General features: G+C 40.2%; 1 protein-coding gene across 1 annotated transcript in view; it reads left to right on the top strand.

The window, feature by feature from the left end:
* Positions 1-25335, top strand: part of kazna (kazrin, periplakin interacting protein a) — a 180277-nt gene that overhangs the window by 137525 nt on the left and 17417 nt on the right. The window contains exons 6-7 of the mRNA XM_068306210.1: positions 12360-12551; positions 25186-25322. Coding sequence (XP_068162311.1) covers positions 12360-12551; positions 25186-25322 — 329 coding nt within the window. The remainder of the gene's footprint in view (positions 1-12359; positions 12552-25185; positions 25323-25335) is intronic.

Here is a 25335-nt window from a genome sequence, read left to right as displayed (position 1 = left end):
TAGCAGCAGACACACGTTTGTTGTGTTGGCTGACTGAAGGCAGCACAGGGTTTCCTCGCGCTGGTAGAAGCCACCTAGTACATGTACACTGACTTTGTGTACATGGGCCCTTGATGAAATATAGCTGGTGACACTATTTCCAACCTTTCATTTGCCCCCCGCTATAAATAACTACACCTTTTCCCTTTAGCACAAAAGATCATTTCTCAGCTATACATGCACACAACACTGCGCTACCACACAAGCACCGACACATACCTCTTTGCTACCTGCTTCCACTTAGCAAGATGGATCTCTACCCCAAACACAGCTTGCTTCTTGTTCCTGTTGCATCAGAAATGGTTGCTTTGTTATTTACTCGACTCAACTTCATGAACTGCAAAAATATCTTCTGACAACAACTCCATTTTGCCTAACAACACGCTGGGAAATCAAGATGAACACAACAGCAGCACAGTAGCAAAGTGCAACAGTAAAAGGTCCCCAAATGGTTAAAACAGATTGCTGAATATTAAACGCCTGTGTACCTGAATTCAGTAAATGCTGTTTCATGTCACAACTGAATGGATGACATGGTGGCGTTCACATTATAATTCCAGCACAGCTCATCAAGCATATCCACAACAGCAATTATGGCATGGCCTGATACAACCTATTAGCATTCTCATCATGTTTGGTATAAGCGGTCCTGAATGGAACCATAAGCTATAGCTTCTCTGTGGAGGAAGCGCCGATTTATTAACCCACCAGACTGTAGTGTACACTCAAGGCTAGTAGTTAATATGCTAAACAAGCAAATACTGCATATTTATGCAATCACAGTCTCCTATACACCGTCTATTTATTCTGTGTGGATCAAAATTTAATGCAACTTGAATACATACAAATAGAGCACAAGAGAGTGATAACTAACACTGTGCTACTAAGATCATGAAGGACAATATTTGCTCTATTATCACATCCATGGAACGGTTTCCATTTGGCTTTACTTACAGTCCAACTCCCCCAGTTGTATTTAATGGCTCCATCCATCCATCATCCATCCATCCATCCATCCATCAGCCATCCTTGTATAACAGGCATTTTATCTTCCATTCAGCCATTCATCCCTCATGACCTGAACAACAGCTCTTCCAGTTACATGGAAGCTCTGCTGCTAATCTCGAAAAACAGACTGTTTGTGGTCTTCATGCCATAGATGTTTGATAGACAAGCCTTTTTCATGGAATGTACTGTATGGTGCTGTATATACGCTAGAATTTATATGGAGGCACACACACACACACACACACACACACAAACATCACACACACACACACACACACGCACACACACACACACACACACACACACACACACACACACACACACACACACACACACACACACACACACACACACACACACACACACATTTGGAAGTTTTGCTCCTTTCTGAGAACACCAATGCAAGTTCTGGCTAGTGTGACTGATATCATCCGCAGACACACTGGAAGGTTTTAAGCCCTTGGATGCAGATCGCAGTGGAATGCAGCTGCGATTATGGCCTATCTTTTTCTTTGATCAGTCTTTTTCCTCGCTGTTGAGCCCCGTTCTAACCCCGCTCTCACTGAAGTTCAACCCCCATTACTCCAAGGACCTGAAGCATGAAATAGGCTTGCCAGCATGTGGATGTCAGATTCTGTGATGTTAAAGCATGGACGACTCAACACTGGCCTGCTACAAGGGAGGGACTCATGCAGGCAGCAACATCACCATTTAAGATGCCTTTGATGGGAACGACTGGTAACGGCTGCTTTTCTTGTTATTTTGATATTTAGGAGTTTGTACCTTTCAATCATGGATGTTATTTTGGATTTTTTTTTTTTGTAATGGGCTAAATGATGCCAAATGCTCAACACCAAGCAAAGTGTTGGTGCACTGACATTCCTTATTTCTTTTTATGATGCTCCACCTCCAGACTGATCATGAAATTAAATGAGGCTATAGGGATTTGAAGGCTTACCATCAGACGGGTTAGCTCATCAATAAATAGCAATCCATCTCTGTATGTGTTATCCTGAATACCAATATCTCTCCATCATCTCCGTTAACAGAGAATATTAGAGCCTAATTTCTATGATGGAGTGCTCCAAGACAAGGTGTGTTTCTGTGTTCTTCTCTTTTTTTCGGTTTTCATGAGGCGTGACCCTGTCATCTCCTCGGGCGATGCGGGGAGATTGTTCTTCTCGTGAGAATTGACTAACTAATCCAGATGAAAACACTCCCAGACCAAGCAGACGCTGCAGACTGGCCTCATCAGTCAGAGTTTAGGCGTTACTACTGTCATGAGCCCCTGATGAATTTGCTATCAATGGCCCATAAAGATGAGGACGTGTTTGTGGTGTATGTGCTAGTGTTAGGGGGGTGGTAGCTTGGGTGGTATGGTTTGTTTCTAGGCAACTTTGAACTCACTTTTGTTTAGTATGATTGAAAATCAGTGATCATGGTCTTTGAAGTTTCCTGAATTTTCTAATTGATGATGCTCATAGTTGCCTTTGCAGTGCAACATAAGTGCATGTTGATTTAAAAAAAAAATGCACGCATTTTCTCATTGTACCTTAAGCAACAACAAAAAAAGAAATACAAGTTGCTTGATGTTCAGTGTGGTGGATTTTAAAAGTCCATTTTCTTCAGTGTGTTAGCTTTGTTATATTCTTTGCAGAACAGACACACAGATGCAAGACACCAAACAGGTTGAACAAATAAGAAGTGACCTTTAAAACATGCTCTGCTCCCAGTCAAGAATCATCAGAAACGAAGGCTTCAGGCAAATCTATGAACAGAAAAAGATTCAAAAGCAAAACTAAAAAGAAAAGGACAACAAACTAATGAGTGAAAAAGGGAAAGTAAAACTAAATAGACAAAAAATTAAATTACGAGGGAAATACGGTTGAAGACAAAATATTAATGCTGGATATAAAATTTAACATGAGACGTGAGCAGAATGAACTACAAATACTAAACAAGACTACAACCAACCCAAAGATCTGTACAAATTTCATGCACTGCTTTGGTAGGAAAGGTCTCCAAAGGGCCAAGATTAATCAATATCCTGACAAGCATTCAATAATGTGTGAACCTAACGGAGTGCGTCTTTGACTTCAGAATGTTCCGCATGAGAGAAAATGGATCCACTTTTCAGCTTTTTAAGTAGAGTAACTCTTCAAATTAATAGTCAATGCTCTTTTGTTGTTCTCTTTGACTAGACGGATGGACTCATGCAATGAGCATCCATTACACCACTGTGTGATAGCTGTTTCAATATCTGTCAGTTTTGTTACATCGTAGATTGTAGATAAAATCCATGAAATCCATGTACTTCCTGGGAGATTATCTCCACGGAGAAACAGAACCATCTCAGTGTGGGCACATTAGCCTGATGGCTCCCTGGCATGTTCAGAGAAGTAACAGTGCTGATTCTAATGGATTTTATTGGGGTCCAGCTGTTGAGTGCTGGCTTGGATGCGTTTTGCTGTCACAGAGACTGTTGAGGCAATAGGAATCACAGCAAGGCAAAATACTGACTGAGCCAATCCCTGCTTTAGTGAAAACAGAATATTTTCCTACAGATATATTAAATTCAAATAAATTATTTGAATTTCTATGAATTCCCTATGAATTCTCTTTTGCAAAGAAGTATGTTAAGTGACATTTCGCAGGTTTGGAATTTCGTAGGAGATTGAAATTGCCATAGCTGAAAAATATTCAGTGAGTTCCTCTGCTGCTTTCTGAGCACTGAGCCATAAAGAAGCTGTAACCCTCTGTGTTTGGCCTTGATGTGATTACAGAGTTATTTTAAAATAATTTTATAATAATTTCTAATCACAACAGCATTAGCATTCTAAAATCAATAACTTGCTCATTTTAGGTATATTCAAATGACTGCCGTGAGTGGAAAGCTTTTAACCCAGCATGACATCTTGGAAATGGTTTTTAGAGAGTATAATTATTCATGCAGGCATCGGATGAGTTGCCAAGTCCCAAACAAATAACAGCTGTGGGCTTTTGCCTCCTGTTTTGAAAAGATCTTGCTGCTCACTTCTTTGACCCCGACTACTCTTTTATACCCATTTTTATTTAACTCGTTCGACTTTTGGGTTTTTATTATGTCCTATTGTAACATACTCTGCATCAGGAAGGTTCATTTAGTTTTACAGATATTATGTTTTAGATAGATTGTTATGCTGCAGTAAGTTAAACATCACACACAAACACACACACACACACACACACACACACACACACACACACACACACACACACACACACACACACTCTCTCTCTCTCTCTCTCTCTCTCTCTGTCGGGATAAAATGTAGCATTTAATTAACAAGCTTTTCTTCTTCAAATTATCCTGCAAAGCAGACTGCACGCACTTTCCTTACAGTGTAAGATATAAGACGTAAGATATAATATATAACAATGGCCTAATAGCGCGGGAGTTGTCATCAGCATGATACTTCTAGCCTGTGCCGTTTGCCTCCTCTGCCAGCAGGCTGAAGGAGAATTCTGAGGAAACAATAAGCGCATTAATTGATTTTGTCTCCAGTAGCAGCCAAAAATCAAACCTCTCTTGGTGTTTCCCTGCCAGTCGCTCTGAAGAGGGAGAACCAATCTAAAAATTTACCCCTCAAGACACTTACTGTCATTCCCTATCAATTTTTGACCTCCAATCCCGTTCAAAGCCAAGTCCAATTTCAGCTGCCTCATAGCTACTGGACTCTGACAAATTGCTGGACCCCTTGCAACTTTGTTTTCTGAACCCTGCTGTTTTTGGGAGTGGCAGAAAAAGACTTGGAAAAGGGAAGAACAGTTCACAGGATGAAAGAATCTGTGGGTGACATTTTAGAGGTAGATTTCAGGAAACAATTTTAATCAGTTATTAATCTGACTATAATTCTATTTATATGAGTAATTATTAAAAATGTAGGAAAAATGTACTTGACAACTCACTGCCTTCAGATTTAATAATTTTCCAAATAACTTCCCAAAGGCCAAATAATTGTCATTTATCACCATAATGGACAAAGAAGATTGTTTTTTTAAAGAAGCATTTCACATTTGTGCTACAATTTAATTCATGTTGACTAACCAAATGTATGAGTAATTGGAATATAACTTCACACTGCAAAGTTACATGCAGACAAAGCCCCTCATACAGAGAAAATATGACCAAAATCATATCCCATAAAAACATAATGCGTGAAGATAGTGAGAAATCTGCTGATGACTGTACAGATTTCCTCACAATTGATAATTTCTAGAATTTATTTTATCCTCAGATGTGCAGTCTCTTATTTTTGCCCCATTAAATCCAGGAGAAGGGATGACAGATGTTTCGTCCTCAGAGTAGAGCTGAGATTAGAACATTTCTATGACTAGCTTCCACCGTACAAAAGCTGTTACATAAAGGGTGCAGGATTATTTAGGAGGAGAGTTTCAGCTATTTTTCTTGATCATACAAATAGGAAATGACACTGATCAGATTCATAATTCACTGGCAGCAACTTTGTGTCAGCTGATTCATAGTCACTATTATGCAAATGCACACATTTAAGTAGGAATTTACATCAGTGGCCGGGGATGGAGATTTTATTTACCGATTCAATGAATCATAATAACTTTAGGCGAGCGGTTTTTGGGGTGTTGGATAGAATTGAGGCTGAGATGGAGGGACAGTCAAAAAATGGATGTTTCTGTGCAGATCACATCAAAGAGACAAAGATCAGTTGTCATTAGCCTCAGTTTGTTGCCCACAGTACTTCATAGTTGCATAAGACTAAACTCTATATTTAAGTAATACATTTGTTTGGAAAATTAAAATCAAAGATGACAGGTCAAAATATAGAAGCTGTACAAGTTTAGTGCACGTCATCATGTGAATTTGTAGGTTAAAAAAATATTTTTCAGCATGGGTTGTCTTGTTCAGTTTGGCTGCCTTAAATAGTATCATAACAATGCATAAGTTGTTCCTTGGAAACTATGACAGCAGCTATGTTAACATAGAAAAGTCAGATGTTTTCAGAACCACACATCAAACAAGTCTGAAATAGACAAACTCTTGGTTTTCTTGCCCCTTATATTTTAGAACGATGTGCAGATGATATTTTCTGTGCCATTTCCGGGTGTGACAGAACTTTAAAATGGCTTCAACAGCCATAACATGTACACATTTTGAAATTGAATTATGCTTTTAAGAAACACACAATACACATACAGTAGATGAAGTCTTTGTGAATGATTGAGTGATGTGCTGCAAAGATAATTATGTTACTGTAAATTGATTTAATGTAAATCTGATAATTGTCGGAAAATACAATAAGTAAATAATGATAGCCTACTTTGGATGTTAGCCTTCAATTGGCTTCAGGTAATAATGTAGTTAAATCTCAAGCTGATATCTTGGATCATTGATATGTCAATGCTACAAGACACAGATGTGTGTGTGTGTGTGTGTGTGTGTGTGTGTGTATGAAATGCTTACATTTAGTAAGGTTGAAATCCCAAGAGGAAGTTTTTTTTCATTATAAATCTGAACATACTATATGTTAGACCACACAAAGTCAATTTAATCAAAAATAAAGAAAATTACATCAAAAATGAATATTATGTTGATATTTTAATGTGATGACAGCGCAGACTTATGCTAACTTTTTGTGGTTATATTTTCATAACTGCTGCCCCCAGGTGGCAAAAAAAAAAAATCCGTCCATTTTTAATGTCATCTCTATTGTGCATTTTTGGAGAAGCTCATCAATCTCCCACATATAATGGTAAGAATAATTGTGTTTCCAGCATTTTGGATCATTTGATCACTTCTGTTTCTTACACTGTACGACATTAGAGACATACTGTACTGTGTCATATTGTGATAGCTCAGTAGTTATTATTACACCATTGAACATGCTTTTTTTATATTGTACATATTTGTTTATTGTGTATTTTAGTGTTAGTGTTGGCTTTCTTTGAATTAAGTCTGGTATTTGCTCTCTGCATAATGCATTTTTTTGGGCACCAATCCTGCTTAATGCGCCTTCAATTTCCCCTTGGGGTCAAAACGTTTTTGAATTGAAATGAATTGTTTCTCATGTAAGTAGATTGTGATTATAAGTTAAGAAAATGTGGCCAAACTGCCAAAGAAGACTTAAAAATAGAAGACAAACTTCACTGTACAAGATGTATTGCAATTTAAATAGTAAAATATTTTTTATTGTCTATAACAGACATATATGGTGGCTGTCATTAGGATCAAAAGGTGTGTTGCCATGTCAGCCAGTGGAAAGGAGTTGAGGTTGAAAGGTGATCTAATGGCACAGCCTCTCGTCCCTGACAGAACTAAAACCATGATGGCAGCAGATTCTCCCCACTCCACACTAAACTCCTTCTTGTGTTGTCAAAGTTGCTGTTTGCTGGGAGTCTTCACACAATATCTGTTTTTTTTATAGTTATCATTTTGTTTTGTTTGGGCAGAAAAGTAATTAAAGCCAGAGGGCTTTTATTGACTGCTGTTGCTGAAAGGAGCCAAGAATTGCAGTCTAGGTTGAGATATGAAACATAAGACTGTGGCAAAATAATTTCACAAACACTGAAGTTGTTCACTCCCATTCTTTCCCCTTTGGCTTTTTTAAAAAATTTACTTGAAAAAACATTACCGTAGTCTATATTTAATATGAATAAATTATTATTTTGAGACTATTGGCTGTCTTCATCAAATTTTAAAATTTTCCAAAAAATGTTAGGGAAAAATTAATACTAGACTCAAGTAGCAAAATTATTAAGTTAATATGCATACTAAAATACAAATATACAAGCACACTTTTCATGACAAGCTGGCTAACATAACAGGGAGGCCCCTCCATGGGAATGGACTGCACTGCCTGGAGTCCTGGAAGGGAGAGCTGGAGAGATTGCACTTATCAGGAAGCTTCCTCTCATTTGTAATGCACAGCTACAGCACATGCTTCCTGCCAGCCTAGAGATGATGCAGACATTGAAAAATAGGTGGCTGTCTTCATTTCCCTCCATCCCGCCTCACCCTCCCCACACACCTCTGCCTGTCTTATCTAAAGTGCTCCAGCACATTGCCCATCTGCAGAAAAAGCGAGGGAAGACTGTAACATATGTGTTTCCACCTCACACTCTGTGGCATATTTAGCTATTACTATACTATATCTATATACAGTATATTGTGCATCTTATCATAGATGCTGGATACATGTTGGAATGTTATCATTTCAACCCAGTTTCAGTGTAAGCTTCAGTCTTGCGAATCTTAATTGCCTTTGTGTTTCTATCAGGGAGCGACAGTAACAACTGGTTGTAAAGACTATTTTTACCATCTCCACCTCCACATGTGTCTTTTCCTGCTTTTGTGTGTCTATCAGTTGCATCACTCATACAATCAACCCCAGATTTAGATGAAATTTTGTGTAGGTAAGTGTTCTTGGACCAAGACGCAGACAAATTACATTTTGAGCCACTGAACAGCACAGATAGTATGTGGTTTCTGCATCACCGATTAAATTTCTTCTTTGAATTTAGTGCTCTAGTGCGACATCTAATGGCAGTGATTGTAATTTATAGAACTTTTCAAACTGGAAATCTACACTGAGCTTCTGTTTAGGGTCTTCAGACACTATGTCTATGGAGTAGTGTAACATCCATCTATCCAGTTCTAATGGTGTTTTTGAGGAGAAGGATTCATGACTTACAGGGTATTTTTCTTTGCATGATTCTACTACTTTCAGGAGCAATGACATGAGCGAGGATCTGAGCTTCCTGCGTGGAGTCTCGGCACTCTGCGTTCTGTCTAGTTTTTTTGTCATGTTGTGTTTGCTGTTTGAGAGACACTGGAGGACATCTTCTGTAACTCCCCTGTGGAGGCTGAATGCAGTCTCTTTGGCATACTAAACCATTGGTATGAAATGTTAAAGGAATGTGCCAAAGACTCATCAGTGTCACTAAGACTTATCATCTTATTTCAAAAAGATAACTGTTAACAGCAAAAACAAATCCAGGAATAAATGGAATGATGAGAAGTACATCAGGATGTAGATAGATATGGATGAAAGTTCAGGTCAAAGCCAATGGACAACAAAAGTGTTGACCTTGACTGACAGATGGTTAAAGAACCTTCATGTTCCATATTGATATGTTTTCCGTGAACAATAAACATCAAGACAACATTAGGCAGCCAATTTGCCCTGCTCCCATTGTCTATTCGTTTTTGTGACCTTGTCTTTATTTATAATTTTGCAATGTTCCATATGATAATAAAGAGGAAGAGCAAAAGTCATGTTTAGTGTTTGTTAAAACAAAATGAAATGTTATTCAGCTTATTGGACGTTACTCTGTCAGGTAATGAAAAAGATACTTCTTACATAAAAAGTAAGAAAGTTCAACAGTAACTTAATCCACAAAATTCTAAACAAATGTGACCCCAATTTAAAGATAAATCAGAATTTTTATGCAATGTTTATGGCATCAGATAAAGATCTTTGCTAAAATTTATGACTCCCTGTGTTGTTGCCTTTGCACAATCAATATGTGCTAACATAATGGATAAGCTATTATGTTTGTTTCTAATATAGGATTTTTAAACACCATTGAAGTGTGTCTTGCAATTTTGTGTACCCAAAATTGGACAGCTCTTTGGTTTGTAGAAAAGATCAGCACTGCTTGAATAGTTCCGTAAAATGAGGTTCTATTATCTGGTACATTAAGTCTACCTCTGTGTAATGACACTACACCCACCGCCGTTTTTCTCTCGGCCCTTCTCCTAATGAGTTCTCTTACATTTCATTTTCAGTATTTAATGGGCAGGCCTTATCCTCGGCCTTGGGGGGCAGGTGCAGTGGCCTGTTTGTTCATTCAATCATCCACTGGTCATTTATTTCAGTTTCAGGAGGTGAAAGGAGATATAAAGTATTGCACATGGTGCGTAAAGGTTGTATGGACCCCATATGATCTATCATAGTTTGTTGAAACAATTTGTTGAAGCATCTATTTGATTTGAGCAACACATCAGTCTCAACTAGGAATGCAGGAAGACAGGAACATGACACGGGGTCAGCTTTAAGAGGAGCCAAGAGTTAACTGTGTAGAACCACAGGGTTAAAGCTGCTGATGAAGTCATGCATGCAAACATAAGTCAACAGAGAATACAGTACTCAAAAAACAGAAGTCATTTTTGAGCCTATGGTTATTTCAGGCAGTTTTGGCACTATTTTATGTCATTGTGTTATTATTGTTGAGTACAACATCATATTGTATTCATTTTTTTCTGGAAAAACCCACACATTATAATTCTACACATTCTGGAAGTATCAGAAATACATCTCATAGATCCACACATGGCCCTGGACCTGTAACCATCCGCTTAATTTGAAAAGGTGACATTCTCTCAGTGGTAGAGCGCGCGGTAGGGCGGGTTGTTCAATGATCTGAGATCGGCAGTTCCATTCCCGCTCCTGCCCAAAAAAACACCCGGAGGTGAGCTGACAGTGGGAGGTGTCAGCTCACCTCCGGAGCACTGCCAAGGCACCCTTGAGCAAGGTGCTGTCCCGCTTACAAGTTGCTCATTTGGGGCGCACCAATAAAGGAGCTGCCCGCCACTCTACCTCCTCTGCAGGCATACAGGCCCCATGTGTGTGTGTTTGTGTGTTATGGGCCTGTACACACACACACACAAACACACACACACACACACACACACACACACACACACACACACACATATATATATATATATATATATATATATATATATATATATATATATATATATATATATATATATATATATATATATGTATGATTTGAACTAATTAGTATGCTACTAATTATAATACTATAATAGTAATTATAATCCCTGCAGGGATTATAATTAGTATATAACATTTAAAAAAAAAAGAAGTATTTTTATCAAATTTTCAGGGTTTCTTTCCACTGGAATTGTTGCTTGCATAAAAGAAATTCATAACCTCTTACTGTTTCATTGTTTTTACAAATAAGATCTGGGTTTAGGACCATGGCCACTCTGCATACATTTCTGTCACTACAGCCACCATCATTTTTTACGCGCGAGAGAATAAACAATATAAAATGAAAATCTGTTGCAAAGATGCTCTTTCTAAAAGAACGTCCAAATAAGAGGCTCAATTATTGTTCATTTCCACTGGAGATACTCCACCATAAGTGTCAGAAATTATTTTGAGAAAAATGCCTGCATGACAGTGTTAGTTCCAATGATACGATTTCCTCTTTTGCTGGATTGGCATCTCCTGGAAATCCACTTCTGTGTTCATCCTTAATTTAGGTTTTCACTCTAAAACTTATCAGCAGCTATAATCTGTCAATTTGTCTGTTTAATGTCTGTTCCCTTCAGTATTTATGACTCATGTTTTGTCACCTTTTCACAGTTTTTCCCCTTGTCTCTGATTGATTGTAGGTTTTCAGGTTTAAGATGTGTAGGAGCTGGGATTTATGTGATTTATGCAAGCCACTAGATAGTAGAGCCATGTGAGATGGGGCAAAACTGTTTTTACTCCTCCCCCTTCTACCCCCCAAGCCCTGAGGATGCATGAAATTGAGCAGAATGACTCCACTCATCCTTATATAAATTACTTTCCATACGTTCCACCTAGGCAAGGGCATTTGTTGTGTGAAGACAGATTTTTCGATTAAATGTTTCTCTTATAAGGTTTGATGTGAGAAATTGAAGTGGGACATTTCTGTGTTGTGGATTGTTTTAAAAATGTGTGAAGTGTCTCTGCTGCCGAAGCGCTTTGAGCACCCTTTGAAACAGCAGGTAAGAAGAAGATGTCTACTTCTCTCTGCTGTTGTTTTTACTTTATTATTAATGCCTTTTGACAGTGTTTGGGAAAGTTATTTAAAGCACCGGTCACTAAATAGTAAATAGATGCACATCCTTTCTTTACTCAAGCAGAGAGCAGGTTCACCAGGCAGCTACAAAGACAGTTTTCATTATAATATCAATGTCTTTCTCCGTCTCTTTGCCTGGACCCCTGTGATGCTTTATTACCCACAGTAATTTGGCAGTGTAGTTATCTAAATTAGAAATGGAACCATAACCTTGAATCAATTTGCATTTCAGACATATCCGTTGCTGCAGTTATGTACCCTTTCAGTGCTAACCCACCTTTGTGAGATTGAATTCCTCCATGCAAATGACCCTCCTACAGCTACTAGAATTTCATTCCCTTTGGCATAAAAACTGCTACAAGCATATGTGTAAGAATAATTTGGGTCACACTCTAGAGTTGGCTTGCTGAAGCTCCTTTTGCTCTGTGTTTTAGTCCTGCTGCGCGAGGAGGTGGCCCAGCTCCAGGAGGAGGTGCACCTGCTGCGGCAGATGAAGGACATGTTGAGCAAGGACCTGGAAGAGACCCAGGGAGGCTGCTCAGCCGACGTGCTCTCAGCCACCGAGCTCCGTGTGCAGCTGACCCAGAAGGAGCAGGAGCTGGACAGAGCCAAGGAGGCTTTGCAAGGTAGAGAACCTCCCAGCAAACAAGAAGCTGTGTGTGCAATTAAAACACTAACATCTGCAATATATTATGCCTCTGTCATTTCCCAAACATGTTTTGGAGAAAAGAAGAATATAAATATGACCGTACTAAACAATAGCTTTCTGACCTGGCCATTCCTCTTAATTTTCCAGTTTTTAATTTGCTGACTACCAGAAAGCGGAAAAATTGAGGTTTCTCTACTTTCCCTTCATCTGGAAGACATTTACTTTAATGTGACTTTCATACATCGTCTCCTTTCTTGTCTCATCTTTATGATTCCTATACAGAGCTTACAAACAGGAACCACACCGTTCAGTCCACATATATCGAGAAATCAGTCATCAGTGAAACATGTAACCATTCACTGTGAACAAAATCAATTTACGTTCACGGTGTATGCATTACATTATACACCATAAAAAAGATGAAAACAACAGAAGTAGCTGTAGGTGGTTTTGCCCTCTTGGGCTGAAATGTTCAAATTGTATGCTGAAGTATGTTACCCATTTACAATAATATCAACATGAGTGCTTGTAACAATGGGATTAATGCTGCCCATCAGTTGCATTATGGTCAGTTGTTACAGTTGAGAGATGAGCACTAATGGTTTGAGGTTTTCGAAAACCCACTCTGCACTGCAGCTCAGCTCTGTCTATGTGTTTCCCACCCTGGTGTACTCAGAGGAGCCTCTATTCTGTATCAGCCTCAGTGTGTTAGCAGAACGGCCGCTGATTCCAAATGTAAAGATGAGGATTGCAGACAAAAATGTTAAATCCTCCAAACTACATTGAGATTACATAGAAAAAAATGTGAACATATCATTGAACTATTTAAACTTCATTGTGTCTTGATGTGCAGTTTTCTTTTTGTCTTTACACACTCCCATTTTTCAAGCTTAAAATCGTTGTCCTCTCTCCCTTTAAGCCAGTGGTTCTTAACCTTGTTGGAGGTACCGAACCCCGCCAGTTTCATATGCTCACTCAGCAAACCCTTATTTGGTGGAATTTTTGTGTTTCAAATTTAAGACATAACTATACTTTTTATTGGTGCATTTAATGAACTGTGCATTAATGTCACCTGTTTCAAAGAACAAAACCAAGACAGTACATGAACTCACATCGAATGCCTTAATTGTTATTGTAAGAGGCTTGCAAACCAAAAAATCTTCTTTTATCATGTCATCTTTCACATTGCGCACAAAAATAACAAGCTAGTTTATATTAGAAACGTCTGTCATCTTGGCGAGTTGAAGGTTGAATTTTGTCGGGCATGAAATCAGATCTGCAGCTACTTGAGCCAAGATGTCTTTACCCATGTCCTCTATTCTGTTACTGATGGTGTCATTTGAAAAAGGAATTTGCGATAATTTACTTTTGGCCGCTGTTCTGAATATCAGATTTGCAATCCTTAATGCAGCAGGTTTTACGAGTGTTTTACCAATGTTGTGCGGCTTGTCCTGCTTTGTGATCAGGTAAGAAACTTCGTAGGAAGCTGTGACAATTGGTTTATTGATGGCTACAAAGCCAAGAACAGGCAGCGTAGCCTTTTTGTCGTATCTGACTCTCTTCACCTTGAATTCAGCAAGTGCTGTGTTCTTGTATTCCTCATCTCCATGCAGCTTAAGGAAGTATTCTTTTATCTTTGCCGGTGAGAGACTAGAGTTGCTCAACTTGGCATTGCAAATCATGCAGATAGGACGCTGACTCCCATCACGTTCCGTTGTACAGTACATGCACATATTCATCCGATCACTTTCTTTTTTTGCTCGACGTTGTTACTATGGACCAGCTCTACACTCTCCATCGAGTGCTCGAGGGCTCATGGGAGTTTGCCCAACCACTCCACATGTGTTTTGTGGATCTGGAGAAGGCATTCGATCGTGTCCCTTGTGGTATCTTGTGGGGAGTGCTTCAGGAGTATTTGTCTGGGGCCCTTTGCTTAGGGCTGTCTGTCCCCTGTATGACCGAAGCCAGAGCTTGGTTCGCATTGCCGGCAGTAAGTCAGACCTGTTCCAGGTGCATGTTGGACTCCGGCAGGGCTGCCCTCTATCACCGGTTCTGTTCATAATCTTTATGGACAGAATTTTTAGGTGCAGCCAGGGTCCGGAGGGAGTCCAGTTTGGGGACCAGAGGATTTCATTTCTGCTTTTTGCAGACGATGTTGTCCTGTTGGCCTCATCAAACCTGGACCTTCAGCGTGCACTGAGACGGTTTGCAGCCGAGTGTGACGCGAGTGGAATGAGGATCAGCACCTTTAAATCTGAGGCCATGGTTCTCAACCGGAAAAGGGTGGTGCACCCTCTACGCGTCCGTAGAGAGTCCTTACCCCAAGTGGAGGAGTTTAAGTATCTTGGGGTCTTGTTCACGAGTGAGGGAAGGATGGGACGTGAGATTGACAGACAGTTCGGTGCAGCTTCTGCAGTGATGCACTCGCTGTATAGGTCCGTTGTGGTGAAGAAGGAGCAGAGTCGTAAGACAAAGCTCTCGATTTACCAGTAAATCTACGTTCCTACTCTCACCTATGGTCATGAGCTTTGGGTCATGACCGAAAGGACAAGATCCCGGGTACAAGCAGCTAAAATTAGTTTCCTCCGTAGAGTGGCCGGGCGCACCCTTAGAGATAGGGTGAGGAGCTCAGTCACCAGGGAGGAGCTCGGAGTAGAGCCGCTGCTCCTCCGCCTCGAGCGGAGCCAGCTGAGGTGGCTCGGGCATCTGTTCCAGATGCCTCCTGGACGCCTCCCTGGGGAGGTGTTCCGGGCATGTCCTACTGGGAGGAAACCTCGAGGAAGACCTAGGATACGCTGGAGGGACTATGTCTCTCAGCTGACCTGGGAACGCCTCAGGTTCCCCCCAGAGGAGCTGGAGGAGGTGTCTGGGGAGAGGAAAGTATGGGAATCCCTGCTGAGACTGTTACCCCTGCGACCCAGCCCCGGATAGAAGAAGAAGAAGAAGAAGAAGATACACTTTATTGATCCCCTAGGGGAAATTACATTTGTCACTCAGGTGTACATTTGTTACATTTTTTTTTTTGTGTTAGTTTTTCACACACACTATGTATGTACAGGCCCCTGAAACAACCACAGCACACAAAGGGGCCTGTAATCATGCAGTTAGTATACAAACCCAACATCAAGCTGTACATCGGGAGGCAGAGTGACGGGCAGCAGCTTCCTGGAGTGCGCCCCAATAGAGCAGCTTGTAAGGGGGACGGCGCCTTGCTCAAGGGCGCCTCGGCAGTGGCTGGGAGGTGAGCTGACGCCTCCCACCGTCAGCTCACACTCCGGAGATGTTCTGGCGGGAGCGGGAATCGATCCACTGATGGCTGGGCGATCTGTCTTCAAGACCTCTGCTCTACCGCTGAGCCACTGCCGCCCAACCGGATAAGCGGTTGATGATGGATGGATGGATAGTTACTATGGATTGAAATATTAAGAAAGAAATCAGATGACGTACCATCACCACAGGCATAAATCGACTGACTGCGCAAAAACTACTGTAACACAGATAGACCCATCGATGTAGTGTGATCACCTGCAGCCAGTGATGGCTAAGGGGACGTGTCATCACGAATTGACGCGATGTGTCATATGTACACAGTGATTTGTGTGTGTTCAGTGGAGGTCAAGACAAAAGACCCGACACGATGTCAGATCTTTTGTCTTGACTTCTGTGTCCGCCGAACCCTTGAGACTGACTCTCCGAACCCCTAGGGTCCAATCAAACCCAGGTTAAGAACCACTGCTTTGAGCTTTGCCAAGATTAACATATAAAGCCTGAATGTTTTTTTCTTAAATACGGAGAGATCACATATTTTAAATAGATCAGAAAAACTGGGATCGTGTTATGTGTTAAATAGGACTTAAATGTGATTACTCTGATGATTAAATTGACTTCCACTAGATATCATTTCAGACTAAAACAAGCTTAATTTCTTTCAAAGAATGAATTTGAGCACACTGGTCAAAAAACCTCATAAGACTGTGAAAACCTAGACTTCTGATCAAATACGGGTCATAATTCTTCTTGCTTTTGTTGCCTGTTTCTCAGCTGAAATTATTTCTTAAACATATTCTGTTGGCGGTTTATTTTTACTGTTCAGATTATTCACTAGAATCATTCTTCTCAATGAAACGACACCCACAGAAAGAGACAGAGCACAAACATACATTTGGCATGAGACAACCACAGGTCACACTGTCAGGGGATTTTGTTGCGTGACATTTTAAGAGACACTTGCATCCCATGGTTTTTCTAAGAACTGAACAAAATCAAATGGATTCGGGCAGAGTGTATCCAAGCACACATCAAATAAATACTTATCTCCTCCTCAGCTCGAGGCTTGTCTGTGAGAATCGACTACACACTGGGTCATAGTGTCGATTGTTTTACTCTGACTTGTTAATGAAGGCTAAAGCCACAGCAGGCACTCACAGCGGTTGGTGGCTAATGAAAGCTTTATAAAGGCATTTACTTTGGCTGGATTGCAAGAAATTTAAAGCAGAATAGATCTTGGGTGTACAGTATTAAGATTGGGATTGTTAGAGGACAAGAGGATATTGGCTGTTGTCAATTTGAGTTTGGCCCCTGAGTAAAGTAATAGATATTTCCTATTTTGTTGTCGAGATTCATGTGCAGCTTTTCGCCAGAGAAAGACCTGTAAAAGTATCTGTATTTACCATCAGCATGAAGACATAAAGATTTCTGAATTATTCATATGTTTTATTGTTATTTTCCACATGACCTGCCCTATACAGCAGTAGCTGGTTTGCAGGTCTTTTGTTGGACCACGGTTGTCTCACACTGCAGGGATGCTATTTGTGTTTAAAGACAGCTATGAAAGTCTGAAAATTATTAACTCGCTCTTATGATCATTAAATGAGGTGGGTGCAGGTGATGCTGACTTTGTGCCCAGCAATATTCACGGCTACTCCAAGCAAAAAATCTGAACTGATCTGTCATCTTATTTTTTCTAATTCTGTTAGTGCTGCTTTTAGTGTGTGGGTTTCCAACGAGGAGGATGGCATACAAAGGGAATTTGTGAAAGTCGAGCAAAGACACATTTTGTGTATTTTAGTATAGCAGTAGTATTATTAGCACTTCCAAAGCCGTGAGGAAGTAAATTGGATTATGTGGTCATTAAAGATGGATGAAGCAGAAAATATTTGCATATGCTAACAAACTAGCCACATTTTCTTTCATGGTACTGTGTTTGTATTGTTGGTATTGCCTGTGACTCAGATATATAAATATGCTTGAGATAACTGTCAGCATTGTTCTGGGATTTACTGTCTCATCTGTACCCAAAATGCAGCCCCAAATAATGTTTCAAATGTTAAACTATTTCTATTGGCCACACTCCAGAAAAAGAAACAGCACTGAAATATGACACTTGTTAAATTGCATAATAAACTACTAACCTTCCATTCATGGTGAATCTGATGGAAACAGCAGTGTATGTGCCAACATCTCTACCATTTAGATACTGTAAACTCTTCAGTGTCAGACAGCACATTTTGAAATTCACAAACACAAATGTCTCAGATTGCCTTTTGAATAGTTTTACCAGTTGAAAGTAATAAAATCACGTCACGATTATATAGAACATTAGATTTAGGGTTAATTGTTACATGTCAGCTTTTCGAGGTTGCTATCTAATGGTGAGTTTATTAGCCTCAAGGTCTTCCTCTTTATGCACGTTCACATCTACAGACACAGATACTTGCTCATGTTTCTGTACGTATTCTCTCTGATGTTCTTTCTCAGCCGATTTAACAATTTTCAATAAAGCAAAAATGACTAATTAGCTGTTAGAGTTCCAACTACTGATGCAAATAATAATGATAAAAATAAAAATAAAGCATATTCCAAATATCCTTGAGAATACCTCATTACAGCATTTTCCATTTGCTGCCAATAGATGTGAGCACGATGTTGACTCTATTTGATTTCCCCAGTCAACACAACAGTAGGATATTATGAACATCCCGCCAGATGCTCGCCGGAGGCAAAAACATTTTCCTCAAAGAATGAGAGAAATGTTTGGAGAACTTAAACACCCTGGGCAGCTACCAACACTTTCTGTGAAGCAGAGTAGTTTTGTGTTGTTTTTTTATTTACTTTCCTGTTGTTTTGGTGTGGATGAAAAAGCGAAAATCTGGACTGAAGTAGCTTGAACCAAATGCATCATCCCCGCCTTTGCTCCCTGCCACTGGAGATAATACCTGTTTAATTTGGGAATGGTTCACAGCAACTGTCGCCACTCTTTACTTCAGTTCAGACACTTCATGGCTAAATTGCATGCAGATTTTCTAGTGCCTGTGAAAACAGAATGGAGAATTCAGAGACAAAGACTTGTTTTCTTCTGTTTTCTCTCCAGTTATGGTTAATTTCTTCCATCTCTTGGACTCCCCTTTGCTTTTTATTTGATGAGACCCATGAGGTCTGAGCTCACTTCCACTGTGGGCAAGAAATGAATCTTTCAGCACTATAATTGTAATTGTGTATCATGCCAAAGTCCCACAATAGAGTTTCTGTTTTAATGTTTTCAGTGAAAATTTCCTTGCAATCTCCAAAGTCTAAAATGAAAGTAAAACGAGGGATGAAAGTCATTAGCCCATGCGGTTGGACATTATTTGGACTTGCTCTTCAAAGTCGTGTTTAATGGATATTAAAAGTATAGCTGTCCTTTTGCTGTTTTTAATTAGCTATTCTCGCTTTGGCTAATTACTGTCACTGAGGGACCTGCAGTGAATCCGGAGCTCAAATGAAGGCAGCAGACTGCCATGTATCATCAAAGCACAGCCTGCCTGCTCTGTTTAGTGTCATTTCACGCTACGCTGTGCTCTGAAAGCAGCTCTGTCCTTGACTACAAGGCCTCTTCTCTCACTAGGTGTTTAAACACACACACATACACACACACACACACACACACACACACACACACACACACACACGCACACACACGCACACACACGCAAACACAACGCTACCAAACCTCATCAGGGTAATGCTAGAATACTTGCAGTTGTGATGTTTTTCATTTCATTGGTGGCCCATATGTATTTGATGCCAACGCTTTCATCAGGAAAGGTAATGAGGACAGTTTTTCTATCAAGGTTGCAGTGCAATATGTTCAAATTAAACTGGAGATAAAACGCATGTTTTTATGAAAGTGTCTCCTGGTGGTCATCAAGTCACTTACGGTGTTTTGTTTTGGGGTTTTTTTGTTTTTTTTAATCTGCTGCACACATAGAGGTGAGTAAGGGTATTAAAAGAACAACAGTCCCTCTGTTCCCTGATGTGTTTGTTCTGCTCTTTAGAAGGTTGTACACACACACACACACACACACACACACACACACACACACACACACACACACACACACACACACACACACACACACACACACACACACAGGTGCACGTCCAGGTCACCTATTAATGAATTGTTTGATCTATTTTTAATTGCTTGTTAAACCCATGAAAAGTCAAATGTCACTGCTGAGGTTTGCAGATTCAGGATGAAACTTTAATTACCCTTTAATCATCATATTGGAACAACATCATAACTGTAAAGGATATAGTAGTGACATGATATTTGCATCACACAACTCACTGAGGAGCATGGGGCACACTTGGTAGCTCCAAGGTTCCTATTTCATTTTTTAGCTGACAGATTTTAAATCCCACACTGTTAACAATGAACTCCCTCCAATGATTTTATGTCTCTTTTGTTCTTTCGCTCAATAATTATATTAAAAGCAGACTAAAACCCGATCTTCTCTCTTTACAAGTGTAGTTATACAGAGTTTTGCTGCTGCAGAGTGGTTTTATTCATTAATGTGAAGGACATAATTTTCTATATTGATTTTTGGGTCTTTCTTTATGATCACAACCGCTGTTACAGGAGCTAAATTAAGATTAAGATTTTCTTTGGCACGCTTGTTATTTGATTGTCTCTCAGTTTTACACCAAATTTTCATGAAACTTGACCTGGGGCTTTTCCTACTTAAACCTACTTAAACATTGTGAAATACAGCCATGTTTTTTTTCCACCACTTGTATTGAAGTAAGCTGAGCTGATTTAATAAAAGGTGATGGAATGGTTGGGAGTGTTTTTAAGAAACCCCCTTCAATATTTTAATTTATCTATTTCTCTCACTTTCATCATTTTTAACAGTTTACAGTCAAGGATAAATTGTGGTGATGGATAGGCTGACAGATGAAGTTAGACTGGAATCCTCATGGACCATGATGTTCACAGATGACACTGTGATCTGCAGTGAAAGCAAGGGGCAGGTGGAACACTTTTAGAAAGGTGGTTGGAGAGGAGAGGAATGAAGATAAACAGAATATTTGTAAAACAGAAAATTTGTACATATATGAGAGGAGCAGAAAAAAAGAGTGAGGCTACAAAGGGAAGAAATAGCAACGATGGAGTCAACAACACTTAAGGTCAGCAATCGAGAGCAATGGGGAGTGTGATATGGAGGTGAAGAAAAGGATCCAAGCAGGTAGGAACGAGTAGAGACAAGTGTCAGGTGACATGTGACAGAAGGAGCTCTGCTAGTAGGAAGGGCAAAGTTTTATTATAAGACAGTGGTGAGACCAGCCATGATGTATGATTAGAGACAGTGGTGCTAAAAAGAAAGAGAGAGGGAAGCCGGTGGAAATGAAGATGTTGAGGTTCCCTCTGAGAGTGACCATGTTGGATAGGATCAGAATGAATTCATCAAAGGATGAACACATAGTCTTTGTTGCTTAGACCCCAGCAGGAAGAACACCACCGAGGTAAGTCTTCTCATGAATTAGAGCTTTCTGTCTGAAGAAGAGATGGCAAAGAGGACGGCTGGATGACTGCAGGGAGAGCGAGGGAGAGCATATTTAAACTTTCACAGCTTGAAAGTAACCAGCTCTCAGAAGAATATGACAGGCTGTGATTGAATAAATGGATAATGAAATATTAAGCCAAATATTGTGACTCTACTAGTAGATAGATAGATAGATAGATAGATAGATAGATAGATAGATAGATAGATAGATAGATAGATAGATAGATAGATAGATAGATAGATAGATAGATAGATAGATAGATAGATAGATAGATACTTTATTAATCCCGGAGGAAACTGTATATATCCACTGCTCAGGCATTACATAACGAATAATACTGGATAAACACCAGGAGAAAAAGAAACACTGACATCACAGGACATACCACAAGACATACACTACACTAACAGACACATGCAGCACTAACAGAACTTATTTACTAAACTATAACTAAAATATAAACACTATAAAATTAAAATATAAATAGTATAAAATTTTTAAAAATATATAACAGTATTAAATTAATATATAAACAGTATAAAATTAAAATATAAACAGTATAAAATTAAAATATAAACAGTATAAAATTAAAATATAAACAGTACAAAATTAAATTAAATTAAATCCATTCAACCGCGTGCTGACCTCGCCACCTCCCCCCCGCTCCTCCTGAGAGAGTCATTGTACCCCCTGATGGCACGGGGCATGAAGGAGGACCTCAACCTCTCTGTGGAGGCGCTGTGTGACAGCAGTCTACCGCTGACGGTGCTTCTCTGCTGGGAGAAGGTGGTGTGTAGGGGGTGGCTGGTGTTGTTCATGATGGCCTTAACTTTAGACATGGTCCTGCTCTCCAGAAGCGTCTCCACAGAGTCCAGGCTCAGCCCGACCACTGAGCCCGCTCTGCGGATGAGTCTGTTCAGACGGTCCATATCTCTTTTCCTGGCCCCCCCACCCCAACACACAATGGCGTATGACAGAACACTGGAAACTACGGACTGATAGAGCATGAGAAGGAGCTTAGGACAGATGTTGAAGGAGGCCAACCTCCTCAGGAAGTACATCCTGCTCTGCCCCTTCTTGTACACACAGTTGGAGTTGAGTGACCAGTCCAGTCTGCTGTCTAGCTGCAGTCCCAGGTACTTATAGTTTTCTACCACCTCCACCTCACTGCCCTCGATGATCACTGGCTGTGGAGAGGGAGGTGCCCGCCGGAAATCCAGCACCATCTCCTTTGTCTTGGAGACGTTGAGCTGGAGCTGGTTCTGTTGGCACCACTCCACGAAGTCAGCCACCAATGCCCTGTACCGCCCCTCATCACCCTCCCGGATACATGCCACAACCGCAGTGTCATCGGAGTACTTCTGTATGTGGCATGTTTCCGAGTTGTGCTTGAAGTCTAATGTGTAGAGGGTGAAGAGAATGGGAGAGAGAACGGTCCCCTGTGGTGCCCCCGTACTGCTGGTCACCATAGTAATCAGCTTCTCATTTATACTTTTTAAAAAAGTAAATTAATATTTGTCATTTACTGCATGCATGCTGTTTTGCATTATTGCTAGAAATTATTTAAAACCAGGTGTTATTATTGAAGCACAATACTTGGATGCAAGGACAAAAATTTAGTTTGTCTCTCAGGGTAATCAAGTATTCGTTTTCTGTGGGATTTCTGGGAATTATAAACTGTCCAGACGACACACGTGTAAACCAACTGCTGGCATCATTTTTGGACAGACATCAGTGAGATATCAATCTCTGAGAAGGAAAGCAGGTGTAATATATTCTTTTTAAGTTTTGTTGAATGAAGACATCCGACAGCCAGTAGGAACTCTTGAGTAGTCCAATATTCCTGTTTGGTAACTAATGAGTTGGCCTTTTACAGGAATGTAAGATGTCCTAGCACAGCACAACATAATGGAAGGGTACAAAAAACAAAGGCTTTCAGCCCACTGCAGTAGCAGATGTTCATGCTGAACTACTCCATAGCACAAAGGCTTCAGCTTTGTAGCAAAGAGCTTTTACAAGACATGTCAGGAGAGCTTGGTACCAGCAGGTGTTTTTAACGCTGGACTGTGAGTTCATTGGCTTGGACTTTTAAATGATGATTTTGAGTCCTTGGTCTGTAGCTTTTAGTGTCCTAATTTGCATGTATACTTTCAGGATTTCACATGGATATCTATAACTATTTATGTATTACACAGAGGAAAACAAGGAAAAAAAACATGCACAAATACTCACAAGACACAAATACATGCATACATTGTGTGGGAGGAAAGGACGTACATATGTTCTCTCTTGGACAATATCCTCCATGATCTTCCTCCTCCTCCACTTGAAAGCATAATTACATTCTAGAGATAATTAGTGGAGGCTTTTGCAGAAACATTCTGTATGTCAGTCATGCATGTGGTCGCTATCAAATGCAAGCATGTGAAAATTTTCCATCTTGCCTGCATTTTTTAGTGTAAAATAACTATCTCTGTTCAGTAAAAGCCTTAATGTTAATCTTATCAATGGTGGGAAACACTGATGCCATGATTTGTGAGTGTGAATAAACCCTTTTACCCTCTCACAGTGAGCACTTTCTTGTGTCCAACACCAAGAAAGCCGATGTTGCCAAATGGTCACAGGTGCAGGATGTGAGGCGGTAGTGTTTTGGGGGGTTTTTTCCTCATCTCAAAGATGCCTTTGATTACACTTCCTGAGGCAGGTGCTGGAAGGTTTCCTATTTTTCCAAGCCAATGAGGGATGTTTCTTATCTGTTCATTTGCTTACTAGTTTGACTTCACTATCCCTATCATTTTGGGATTCCACCTCTGAAGAGCAGGTGATAGATAATCACATAAGTTTGACAGGTGAAAAATGACATAGAGGAAATGAGTGTGACGGCGCTTCCACATTATTCCCTGAGCATGCTCCCTAGACTCGACTTCAGAATGTCAAGAAATTAACTAGGGTTTAATATGACACGATTAATAACCCACAGCTGGAATGGGGAGGTGGTGGAGAAAGGTGAACAGCAGCGTTAAAAGAAAAGGAGACCTGTTAGGGAATAAAATACCAAAAGGGATGCATGGTTGTAAGGAAATAGACGTCATAGTGGAGGAGAGCAATATAGACAGAAATGGCGAGAATACATAAAATTTGAATAAGGCATGTTTTGTCAGTTTGGAAAGATAGCTAGAGGGAAACACAGCCTTAAGCAGGCAGATGTCTGGAAAACTGCCTTGCATGAAAATGAAGGCAAAGCAAGGAAGAGGCAGATGCAGAGGAGAGCAAAAAAAAAGAAAGAAAAAAAGACATGTTGTCTGAGAAAATTAGAGCTTCTGTGAATAACTACGCTGAACCACATCCTTTATCATGATGCGTGGGTGAGGTCCCAGGGGATTAGAGAGAGTGTGTGGCAGAGAGATAGCTGAAAAGAGAGACCATGAATCCAGCAGTGGAGAGCAGATTGACAGGAGGGTTTGTGCGTGATTCACCCTACGCACTCACTGCAAGTGTGTTTGATGCTTTAATTTAAAATGCCCCACAAGTGATTAGTCAGTTATTTATTCTCCTACCATCTGGACCAGTGGATGACACACTCTAAAGAAGTACAGTAAATGACCAACCTCAAAGCATATTAGCTGTAGTTTATGTAGAGTGATTGCATGTTGTTATGTTTGAATTTTTATTGGAATACATTCATAAACACCAACGCACTGCAACCAAATGTTGCTGTGATGCTAACAAACAATCCATCTCTCACTGTTTCTGTCTCCTTGTCTTCCATCCTTCCTTCCTTGCAGCCATGAAGTCCGACCGGAAACGCCTGAAGGCAGAGAAAGCAGACCTGGTGAACCAGATGCAGCAGCTTTACGCGACTCTGGAGAGCCGAGAGGAGCAGCTCCGCGACTTCATACGCAACTATGAGCAGCACAGAAAAGTATGGCTTCGAT

This window comes from Antennarius striatus, chromosome 2 (assembly GCF_040054535.1).
Source record: "Antennarius striatus isolate MH-2024 chromosome 2, ASM4005453v1, whole genome shotgun sequence".
Lineage (NCBI taxonomy): Eukaryota > Metazoa > Chordata > Actinopteri > Lophiiformes > Antennariidae > Antennarius > Antennarius striatus.
The sequence above is the reverse complement of the archived record's forward strand: the minus strand, read 5'-3'. Positions and strand labels throughout refer to the sequence as shown.